Source organism: Pangasianodon hypophthalmus, chromosome 24 (assembly GCF_027358585.1).
Source record: "Pangasianodon hypophthalmus isolate fPanHyp1 chromosome 24, fPanHyp1.pri, whole genome shotgun sequence".
Lineage (NCBI taxonomy): Eukaryota > Metazoa > Chordata > Actinopteri > Siluriformes > Pangasiidae > Pangasianodon > Pangasianodon hypophthalmus.
The window spans coordinates 2,814,300-2,826,840 of NC_069733.1; the positions used below are offsets into that span (position 1 = coordinate 2,814,300).

A 12,541-nucleotide genomic window follows, 5' to 3' on the forward strand; every position below is an offset into this window, starting at 1 on the left:
GGTCCACGAGCTACACGTATGCTTCTCAGCTGTCATTTATCAGAAAGAGATGATGACAGAGGCACAACAAGAAGCGCTGCAGCCGCTTCCCTCACACTCTTTCATACGTCTCTACGCAAACAAAACTATGATAAATAGCTTCCAGGACGACGACTTCTCACAGCGTGATTATGCCTGGCAACAATCATTGGGAAGAGCTTTGACATGAGCCGGGAAAAATAAAACACCTCATGACTGCAATCTCGTATGAATGAGTGTGAGAAAGGCAGAGTCTGAGAAGGTAAATGATAGGAATTGGTGGCATATAGAGGTTCTTTTTTTTTAATCATTTTTTTTTTCTAGAAAGCTAGAAAGAACTTTCCAACACGGCATTTTTTCAGTTTATCCGGTAAAAATAGATGCTGTTCAGCCTCAACTGCAGCCTGTAATCACGACAAAGCGAACGTAATCTCTCGTGTCAGAAAATGACAGCCGCTGATTTTGGGCTGCTGCTTCGCCGTTATCCTGCTAAAACACATTACAGGTCTGTGTTTAAAATGTTTTTCTCATCATGAGATTTAGTGAACTTAGAGCGATAAGAGCTACCGTGCTTTACAAATGTGGTAATATGGCTTGGGCATATGCAGGTGACGGCAAACGTTTGCATATTCTGTGGCTTTTGAAGAGAAAAAAACTATTACAGCTACTCTGAAAAGTGTAAACATACCCTGCAACAACAGAAGAGAGCGAAATATATATACGTTTTGTCAAAATGGCAAAAAGTTACAGCTTTACATCTGTCTGTTACAAAGCGCTGATACTGGAGACTCCTTCCAAAGAAAATGTAACGTGAATGAGCTGTTGCTATGGAAACGATAACCTATTAGAACGAGCGCATTGATATAAGCCTGTGATTTGCAGCTGCACTATTGTCAGAGGTGCTGTTATAGAAAATGAAGCGACACCTTGTGTTTGAATATTTAGGGCCAAGTGTCATCGCCATCGCACCCCAAAACCCATCATTTTATCTGTTTCCGGTCTAAGTAACACGAGTGTGTATTTATTCTCCACTTCCTCTGAACAAGCACCAAACTGACTTTAGTCCCAGATTCTGCCTAAGCGCCTTAAGTGTGTATTTTATGAACTGCTTGATGATTTTGTACATTATGAGCTCTTCTGTGAGTGTCCTACCCTAGTTCTCAGTCTGTGCATCCTTTAAAAATTACACTTACAGCATCTGAAGCTGATTCTATGCAAAGAAATCTGGATTTAAAAATAAAAAGCTGTAATTGTGCACTGGAAATGTACTATATGACATACGGCAATGCACTTGATTTATTGTTGTAGTGCTATTTTGTTTTCTGAATGTTTTTTTTTTTTATAGGGAAAACAAAGCTCAAATGGACTACCCTAATGCCTTTAAGGCTACCAGATATACAGTAGGAAAATAAACACATGCACACGAGTCCTGGTGCGAATTTGCCATCACTCTTTAACGGACCTCATTATTTCCAGCAATGGGAGGTAAATCTATACAGCGTCGGCTTTGGCTGACCTCAGGCATTTTGGGCCGGCGAGAAAAATAACCACATTCCGGTCCTGGTGCTTTCTTTCACTATTAAACCCTTATTCCCTCACACACACACACACATACACACACACACACACAAAGACCTCATCGTTCACAGCAGTGCAAGCTATATATACAGTATAAATCTACACTTTTATATTCAGTTTGTGTCAATGCCTTGCTGTCTGAGCTATACATTCAATCATTCGGCAGCGCAAGTACAAACCGAGCTGGTTAGGTAACGTCATTTATCTTTGTCTTACACTACAGTGCTGCTAAATTCTCGATTCTGATTGGTCGGAAGGTGTTGATTAATTTCTGTAACAGAAGATCTGCCAGTAGTGTAGCTGCAAATCTATATTAAATCTATTTATATCAATGGACTCGTTGTAATACGTTATTTTTATTGGGTATCTTACTGGAAAAAAGTACAAAATTCTTATTAAAATAGTCTCATATTTGCCTTGTTTTAAATGGGCCTAGAAATAAATAAATAAATAAATAAATAAATAAATAGTAATATTATTATTAATAATAATAATAACGGTTTAACAGAGCTTTGAGTGCACATTGGTACAAGTAAAAAAGTATAAAAAAAAAAATTTAAAAATAAAAATATATAAAATACATGAATTATATTGATTATAAATATTACAAAATTCTACTACTACTATTACTACTACTACTACTACTAATAATAAGTTATTCTATTAACCAGAATTAAAGTATGATAGCACAGATCTGTCTTTCTTTATTAATACATTATCATTTCTATAGTAACAGAAACAGAAATTCGTGGAATAAAACGTGACCAGACATTGTGCGATTTCACGGTGAACATCTGGAAGTTGATTATTTTTCTGTAACAGCACATGCTGTGCTTGTGTCAGGAATATAACTCAGGAGCCAATCAGAATCGCAACACGTCACTGAAACGTGAATGTAGAAAGAATCTACATTCTTCTGTCAGCTGTCTAAATTTGGCTTGATATTATACCTAAATTTGTGTTCACACAGAATTAATCCTAAATGCCTTCATATTTCAGATATGAGTGCGCTACACAGGGCAGGAAGTAAGTTTTAGGCTAATTATAATGCGTACTCAGATTCAAAAAGTTAAACTAGAGCATGTGGCAACTTTTCAGCTCTGACCACACGAGTGGCTACGAGCGGTCCAAACGTCCATCACTCGAATCCGAGTCATGTTTTAATGCCTCTTTAACTAGCAGACAGCTCTGAGATTGATTCGGTCTAATCACAGCGCTCGGTCTGAATTATAGATGAGGAGCCTGACCTCCTGAAAAAAAGAATCAATTATTGATAGCCGCGTGTGAGCTAATCCAGGCGTAGAAACGGCCGCTCTTATCAGTAATGGTCCCATTTGAGATCGAATTTGAGACTAAACATTAATCCCAGATTAGAGTCTCACACCAATAACATGAAACTTAACGCTGAATTATTCAAACGCTGGTCACATGACTGATGCCGCATTGTCAAAAAAGCCTCTTATTACGGTAATATATAGACATATTAATAAGCATTAAGTTCAGCTGTGTCCAATTCATTCCAGGTTTTCATTTCGAATGCTTGGTTGGAATGAAAACCTGCAGCAAGTGGAGTAGCCAGGAATTCGTTTCAGAAATATACGAAATAAATATCCCTGAGCTCAGAGTGTAGCTAGCTAGCTGACTAGTAGCTTTCGAACAGAAATGTGAAAAATGCACATGATCCTGATGGGTCAATCCTTTTTCTATCCAACAAAATGTGATTAAACAAACAAAGCGACGTGTTTATTTGGGCTTTATGTCTGGGGTATTTCGTAAACATGGAAGAATCGTAATGATGACGTAATGATGTTTTCTGTAGCACGATTACTTCGCAAACAATATTTTTTGACACGTATATAATCGTATAATGTGTGTATGTTATATTAACCATCTGGAACTGTCGCAAAAAATATTAATGTATTAACAAAAACAATGAAATGTGAAATAGTTACATCGCTAGTTAATATTTCAGCGTAGATACACATCACAATGACGGGGTTTTTTTTAGGTGAAACGAGTGCCTCAAAATCTTTTAAAATATTTTTAAACATGTGAAAATCAAAGAAAGTGCTATTTATACATCGTACTGTTGAAAATATTCTGAAGTAACCAAAACCATACTATGATTGTTATATGATTATTACATCAAAGTGTTCCCTCTTTCCCTTCATTTATTGCAATAGTACGTGTGTGTGCTAGCTGCAGCAGCAGATGAAATAAGAATAAAAGTTGTAATGGGAATCTATTTTAGCTAAGGCTTTCTGCTACAGCGCCGGCATCGTTCCGTTCGTTTCATGCTCACTTTGCTGATTTTCCAGCCCAGGAAACAGTTTGAAACGGCTGATTTCGGCTAAGATTGCCAAGCTCGCCTCCTCTTCACTCTGTCACCTGGGTAATTGGCGCTTATCCCCTCGTCTCTGGACCATTCCTGCCTCTCCCGCATTAAACTCAAGGGCATTCGCTGGCCGCTTTATCAGCACCCGAGCCTCATCTGGGGCGCCGGTAAATAAGAGATCATATCAGCGGCATTGAGGGCCGCTGTCCTAATCGATAAAGTGCAATCCTTTGTAGATCCGGGTCTGCGATTAAGAGGCCTCGCTCTAATCCAATCCCAGCTGTATTTGTCGTCCATTACGGTGCTGCTATAAAGGGACGACGTTATCGGAGGTTATGAGTTTAGCCCCAATATAAAGTCCCTCGTTTCGAAGCTTTTCGTTGCCTAGGCAACGTCCGGGGGTCGAACTGTTGAGCAAATTACAAGTCTCAATTATAGGACTAAAGCAGTAACAAGAACGTAACGACATAATACTCTGGAAAAAAAAAAAAAAGAAATGAATGAATAAAAACACAATCAAATCTGTTTTATCGAAATCTGCCACATTTCCAGTGAGTGTAGCCGCAAACTGATAAGCATCATCTTGGACTGTCGATCGCTTCATTTAACATTATGCTAATTTGAATCTCCCTTGTTTAATCCCATTGTTCCACATGTGCAGCCTTGGGAAAAAAAAACTATTATGTGCGATTCTTGATGAGAAAACAAAACTCACGCAGAGACGTGACAAACTTTTTCAAACAACTGACATTGATTATATGGAAGATTTTCCCACAATAACAAAGAAAAGAAAAAAAAAAAAAAAAAGGAAAAAGCGCCTTTTTTAATTTGGCTCCACTTTTGTTTTTCGCTTTGTTTTCATCCAATGTTTAGCATCATAATTTTGACAATTTCGCATAGCTACATTTGAATAGCATTTGTATGGAGCTCTTTATTCATAAAAAGCCGTCCCTCAAACACACGATCGGGGAAATAAAGAGAACTAACCCTTTTCACGTCCCCGTTATCAGACCCACAATAATCTCGCAGCATGGCAAACAAAAAAAATAATGAACTTCCATAAGCAATTAAGAGCGTCTTCCTGCCAGAGAAGGCTTCATGAATGTGAGGCGGTTTTCCTCTCTTGGCTAATCACGGCGCATTTCAGCCAGGCTGCTGGATTAGTTTGTGTTTTATTCTGGAAATCCCTGCAGGAACCTCATCAGAACGCCAGCCGCTCATTTCTCATGACGTGGCACGTGATTGGGTTGAACGTGAGCACCTTTTGTTCACAAGCTGCAAAGACAAAATCATTCTAACGCCCAGATTGAGTTGAGGTCTTTTTCGTTTGTTTGTTTTTTTCTTTTTGTTAACAGCGCACCTGACAAGACAGAAGGGATCAAACAAATCTCAATCACAGCCAAAGAGCAGAAAGTGACATTTGAAAGGGAATAAAGTGGAAAGACACCTGCTGATCGCGCCTGCTGCTACGACTTAAACACTTCCCAGAAAGTGGATTCCTTATGGCTCTGATCTCATCCAATTTTACCTTATAAACATTTTCCTTTGTGCTCAATAAAATGGAGTGTACCTTATTGCTATGTAAATAAAAGTGTTTCTGGAAATGATTGGTGGATATCTTTAATTTAAGCATTTTCCCCAACTGCTCTTCAAAAAGCTGGCTGTGATGGTGTAATAATTAATACAGAACAAAGCACCGTGTTTTTATGCCACTTGTATAATTGTTGTATTTAAGTGGGACTGATAAAAAGCCTTTCTGCCTAATTGTATAATTTTTGGCTTTAACCACCAAAGTGAACCCATTTTGAGCTACAGAAACTGCAAAAATGATCTGTACAAAAATAGATAAATAAATAAATAAATAAAAGACTGTACTAGAGATGGAACTAAATAGGAAAATATCGTTATCATTATCAGTGTAGCTGAACGGAAATGGCGCTTCTACTTACCCGTGTTCTGGTCCGTATATTCCTGGACCGTGTGCTGGTTCTGGTGAACCCATTCCCCGTTGCACTTGAAGAAAATCTGCAGGGCCGGAGTGGCACGGCACCGCAACCGGATTGGGTTGCTCTTGATGATGTAAGCATCTTCTGGCTCCTGCAGGAAGTACGGCAACGTCCCGCCGACTGAGGACGAATCGGAAGCGGCGTCTCCTGCAGTTCCTGGGAAATGACAGTTGAGTTAGGTGGTGCAGTGATAGTGAAGAATGGTGGCAAAACCTGGAGTTGCAAGGAAAAAAAAAAGTCTTAAAATATGGACTTCAATTCATCCAAGTCATAATAATAGTGTATGGTGAAGCACGGTGTAGGTCGCATCGCGGTCTGGGGCTGTTTTAGTACTTCAGGATCTGGACTGCAATTATTCATGGAGATGCAATCGTAAGTAAAGGCCCGAAGTTCCTCCTCAGCATTGTGCAAGTGTGATCAGCAGCTACAGTGGACATAAAAAAGTCGGCTAAAATCATGTCAGAACTTTTTCGACCGGTATTTGTAGCTATTCGTGAGCTATTCCCTTCACCTTGTTAAAAGCCCCAGTTCTGGCTGAAGAAAAGCAGCCCTAAAGCATGATGCTGCCACCACCGTGCTTCACAGTGGGTATGGTCTTCTTTTGGTGATGTGCTTTTTTTGTGCACCAAACACATCTTTTGAAATTATGGAATTATTATACCTTTTGGAATTGGTCTCATCAGACCATAACACATTTTGCCACGTGGTTTGGGGTGATTTAGTTGAGCCTGGGTGTCTTTTTGTGAGAAAGGGCTTCCGTCTAGCCGCCCTACCCCATAGCCCAGACATGAAGAATATGAGAGATTGTTGTCACATGCAGAGAGTAATCAGTACTTGTCAGATATTCCTGCAGCTCCTTTAAATGTTGCTGTAGGTCTCTTGGCAGCCTCTTTAATAAGTTTTTGTCTTGTTCTTTTGTAAATTTTGGAGGGACGTCCTGTTATTAATGATGTCATTGTGGTGCTTCATTTTTCTCCACTTGTTGAACATGGCCTTCACGGTGTTCCCAGGTATATCTAATGTTTGGGAAATATTTCGTACCCCTCTTCTGATCGATTCCTTTCGACAGGGGGATGAACACAAGTGTGTAGACCTTTTATATCCACTGTACAGGGACCCATCAAGCAGTTATTAAATACAAGAGTTCAAAGAATGATTAATCAATTTCCTCCATAAAGCCATGAAAAGCACAACAGGTTGCGTGTTATCCTCTTACACAGAATGTGTTTGTCTATTATTATGACTTGGGTACAGATCAGACCACATTTTATGAGTCATTAATGCAGAAATCCAGGTACAGGGTTCACAAAGTTTGTTCCTGCAAATGTAGGCATGCATATGTTCACATATTGCTCACTGCTTTTAAACCATGTGCCTACAAGCATGCATCACTTCACAAATGATAGCAGACATTTTCTTTCTAATCAACCTTGAAAAAAAAAAAAAAAAAAAAAAAAAAAAAACACCCACGCACTGACTATTTTTTTCACTTTTATAAATATGTTCATTTCCCTTAGGACCAAAGTGGCATTGATTTTCTTCTTTAAAAGGCCACAAAATGGAGAGAAATTGGACCTTTTATTTTTCACCCTCCTAATTTAGAGATGGCCTCCTCCAGGCGAGGGCCTGATGAAGTGAAAAAAAAAAAATGGAAAGAAAAAGGAAAAAAAGAAAGGCAGAATTGAAAAAGCAGAAATGGATGGGCTCTAATGTATCTCATCATGGTGGAGAACATTCCTTCCTGGTATCGAATTTCTGAATGTACAAGCAATCGACGGCAGGTTATTGTCTTTGGGTCACGCAGAAAAAAAGGGCATGAGAGCAGGTGAGAAAAAGAGGAAAGAGAGAGAGAGAGAGAGAGAGAGAGAGAGCAAGACAGAGAGAGGGAGAAGCTCATTTCAAAGACAGTAGATGAGATTTTTGGCAAAACAGTGCAGCCGTTCAAATAACGCCTCTCTTCCAATCTCTCCATTTCTCTGGAGGCCAGAACAACATTGAACAAGATGGTTGTGTTTCACACCATCCTGGGGATTTGTGCTGAAATAAATAGAAAAAAAAGCTCAGCCCATCAGTGACAGCTGCAGAACATCTGATAGAAACAAGAATGAACAAAAAGTGAGAAAAACACCCTATAAGTCTTGAAATGCCCAACAAACTGGCTCATGTGGCTCAGACAATACAATAAGAGTCAGATTATACACAACTTTACACGTCTGTCATTTAGCTAACATACAATAAGAGTCAGATTATACACAACTTTACACGTCTGTCATTTGGGTTAAATGCTATAAGAGTCAGACTATACACAACTTTACAGGTCTATTGTTTAGCTAAAATACAATAAGAGTCAGATTATACACAACTTTACATGTCTGTCGTTTAGTTAAAATACAATAAGTCAGACTACACACAACATTACACATCTGACATTTGGGTAAAATACAATAAGAGTCAGACTATACACAGCTTTACACGTCTGTCGTTCAGTTAAAATACAATAAGAGTCAGATTATACACAACTTTACACGTCTATTGTTTAGTTAAGATACAATAAGAGTCAGGCTACACACAACTTTACACGTCTGTCATTTAGTTAAAATACAATAAGAGTCAGAGTATACACAGCTTTACACGTCTGTCATTTGGGTTAAATACAGTAAGAGTCAGAGTATACACAACTTTACACGTCTATTGTTTAGTTAAGATACAATAAGAGTCAGGCTACACACAACTTTACACGTCTGTCATTTAGTTAAAATACAATAAGAGTCAGAGTATACACAGCTTTACATGTCTGTCATTTAGTTAATATACAATAAGAGTCAGGCTATACACAACTTTTCACGTCTGCTGTGCTGTTAAATAGCTGAATGGATGAGTGTTATGTTATACTCAGGGTACAAGCAGACAGAATATTTGAGTTAGTTAAAGCAAACCCCACTGAGCTCGTGTGGACTCAGATTATATATAAAGAGTTCAGGTTTGGTATTTGAAACCCAGTGTACTGCTCTATAAAATGCATCATTTCTGACTGCACTCACATTTCATTTCTAGTTTAAGTAAGTAAGTATCATCGGTGTATACTTTTGCTTAACATTAATCAGCTCATATTTCTGCTTTTTATAAAAAACTTCCTCTTCGTCGTTCTCACTAGTAACACTTTGCTAACTCGGAACTTTTAAAGCTGGTACGTGACACGGAGCCAAAAAAACCCCAGGAAGACCATAACCTTTAGTTCATCCCAGCATGTTGTAACTCACCGCTGCGCCGGCCTTGCATCACGCTGTGCACTCTCTCCCGCTGACCCTCCACTGATCTTTTAAAGTGATCCACCTCAACTAGTCCTAATGAACATGCACACAGCTTGGTACGGTGAGGCCACGCATTGGATTCACGCTTGCTCAGTTACTGCCCAGTGGGAAACGTCAAGCCATGTGACGTCCGCACGCGACATGCTGCATCTCGGCGGCCCGTGACGGACTCCAAGTCATTTTTTTAATCAGTGGCTCATTTCAAGCAAGCGTTCCTGAACTATTTTGGCAAAAACTTTAGTAAAAGACCTGTCAGTCTACCACCCGGAGAGATCTATTTGATTCCTGCAAGCCAACAAGCCGGAGTGACGGATGGCGAGATCTTCATTACTGACGAGCGTCTTCTCAGCAGGCCACCGAAATGTGATTTATTTTAAAAAGTGTGTTCTTCCTGCGTCTAACTGAGCTGAAAATATCACACGGAGTAAACAAACGACTTTCGGATTCATCTTAACTTCAGGCACGACATCTCAGGATCATCATCATCATCATCATCATCATCATCAAACAGTGTCACCAGTGTATCAGGCGACGAGATGACAAAAACAGTGGGTCCAAAATGGATAATAATGGATCTAATAATAAAGCGCTAAACCCTGAATAATTCAACATGTAAATATTATTCCTTCTGATTTGCAATGTGTGAAGTGTGGCATGTAGCAGGATAAATATTTTAAGCAATTTTTCCCCGGTATTTTCTGGGTAAAACGCCGGCTTGTGGAGAACGTTGGTTAGCACTTAATCTCATGATCCAATTGGACGGGAATCTCATGGAAGCAATCGCAACAGCGTGGGCTCGGTTTACTTCAAATTCGTTTATAATTATTTATTTCCCAGTGTATCTGTGAGCACACTGGATGGCATCCATTTTAACACATTTCACAGACACAGTTTTGGGAACAGATTGTACAGATCTGGCTCAGAGTTCCGGTTCCCAAAAAACCCTCCCCAAATTCTTTCCCCTTCATTTACGCTGAAGTTTACTTGATTAAATCGTTCTTTAGGCTGATCCACCTCCACGGAAATCGGGATTTCTACCTCTACCTTGACATTTTTGGAAGCAGAAATTATCTAAAACCACCAGTGAAATGATTGCGTGGGAGGAGACACGGGACGCTTGATAATGCTGAGTGATGATTGTAATGATCCGACAAATAGGGAGCGTTCTCGCACGGCTTGTGGGGTCTTTTATTTACTTCCACAGACTTCCCCCTGTGAGGACTTGTAAATCACTGTTACAAAGCGCAGCAGGTTGCCTTAAATTTAAGACATTAAAACTGCAGATTGTCCTAATGCGGTTTTTAGCCTACTGGCGTTTTCCCTGGAAATGCAGAGAGCTTTAGTAAAAAAGAACATAAAATAATGTAGTGTAAATCGATAGTAGTGTGTAAATAGTAGTGTGTAAATAGATTATAGAGTATAGATAACAAAGTATAGATTATACAGTATAGACTATGCAGTAGACTACAGAGTATAGATTTTGAGTATAGAGTTTAGACTGTAGAGTACAGAGTAGAGTATAAGCTACTGAGTGGACTATAGAGTAGATTGTAGAGATTACTGAGTATAGAATATAAAGGGTAGATTACAGGCTACAGAGTACAGATTATACAGTAGATTATAAAGTGTAGACTACTGACTATAGAGGAGATTACAGAGTATAGATTATATAGTATAGATTTTAGAATGTATATATTATAGAGTGGAGACTATACAGTATAGACTGTACAGTATAGATTATAGAGAACAGACTGTGGAGTAAATTAGAATATAGACAATAGACTACAGAGTATATATTATAGAGTATAGATTATTGCATATAGATTATAGAGTATAGATTATAGTGTATAGACTATAGATTATAGATAATAGAGACTATACAGTACAGACTATAGACTATAGAGTATAGATTATAGCATATAGACTATAGATTATAGATAATAGAGACTATACAGTACAGACTATAGACTATAGAGTATAGATTATAGTGTATAGACTATAGATTATAGATAATAGAGACTATATAGTACAGACTATAGATTATAGATTATAGCATATAGACTATAGATTATAGATAATAGAGACTATACAGTTCAGACTATAGACTATAGAGTATAGATTATAGCGTATAGACTATAGATTATAGATAATAGAGACTATACAGTACAGACTATAGACTATAGAGTATAGATTATAGCGTATAGACTATAGATAATAGAGACTATACAGTTCAGACTATAGACTATAGAGTATAGATTATAGCGTATAGACTATAGATTATAGATAATAGAGACTATACAGTACAGTCTATAGAGTATAGATTATAGCGTATAGACTATAGATTATAGATAATAGAGACTATACAGTACAGACTATAGACTATAGATTATAGTATATAGACTATAGATTATAGATAATAGAGACTATACAGTATAGACTATAGACTATAGAGTATAGATTATAGCGTATAGACTATAGATTATAGATAATAGTGACTGTACAGTACAGACTATAGACTATAGAGTATAGATTATAGAGGTCCCAGCATTCCTGAGAGTATAAACTAAAGCTGATGATAGTGAATAGTCTCTAGTTAGTGTGGGAGTAAATGCGAGGTAACCAGCTGAGAATGGAAGAACTGAAATGTGTGTCCATTCATGCATTCCATATATTATTTCCTACCATTTAACTTTTTGGAGCAGCCAGAGGATCACATGTGGAAAGTGCGAAATGGTGTTTCAGATAGCCGGAGATATTTGTTTGCTAATTAAACACGATTTTAAAAAAAGAAAAATTTGTGATGTTCAATGTGTGACAAAATTTCCTATTCCCTATATAAGTGCACTACATTGGTACACTGCATACGGTATGAAAGGTTTTTTACACACTATGTAGTGCACTATATATCCACCAGAGAAATATTTGTGGTTCTCTACATGTACCAAGCGTGCTGCCTGAAATGCATTTTCTCCACACCGCATTTCCTAAATGAATAGAATGGAAAGTCTGACGCGATCTCTTGGCCATGTGCGGTTTAACGTTTTGATCCCTGCAGCACATTCTTCTTCTCCGTTTCTCTTCAGAGGAGATTACACAGCGCTGGTACTGGGAGTGTTGCATGAATTAAGCAGGACTGCATTTGATTAGCTGCATCCAAACACATTCGGAAATCATCATTATTCATGCCAGCGCTGATTTGATCCACAGACGGCCTACTTAATTACAAATTGAGTGGGACGATACTGATCCATTTACATGTGATTTAACTTGGAAAAATAAAGCATGATTACACT

The 12,541-nt window shown here is 38.3% G+C and overlaps 1 protein-coding gene across 2 annotated transcripts in view; it reads right to left on the bottom strand.

The window, feature by feature from the left end:
• Nucleotides 1-12,541, bottom strand: part of unc5db (unc-5 netrin receptor Db) — a 154,107-nt gene that overhangs the window by 63,026 nt on the left and 78,540 nt on the right. For both annotated transcript variants that reach the window (XM_034299177.2, XM_026940090.3), the window contains exon 2: nt 5,881-6,093. In XM_034299177.2, the coding sequence (XP_034155068.1) occupies nt 5,881-6,093 (213 nt within the window). The remainder of the gene's footprint in view (nt 1-5,880; nt 6,094-12,541) is intronic.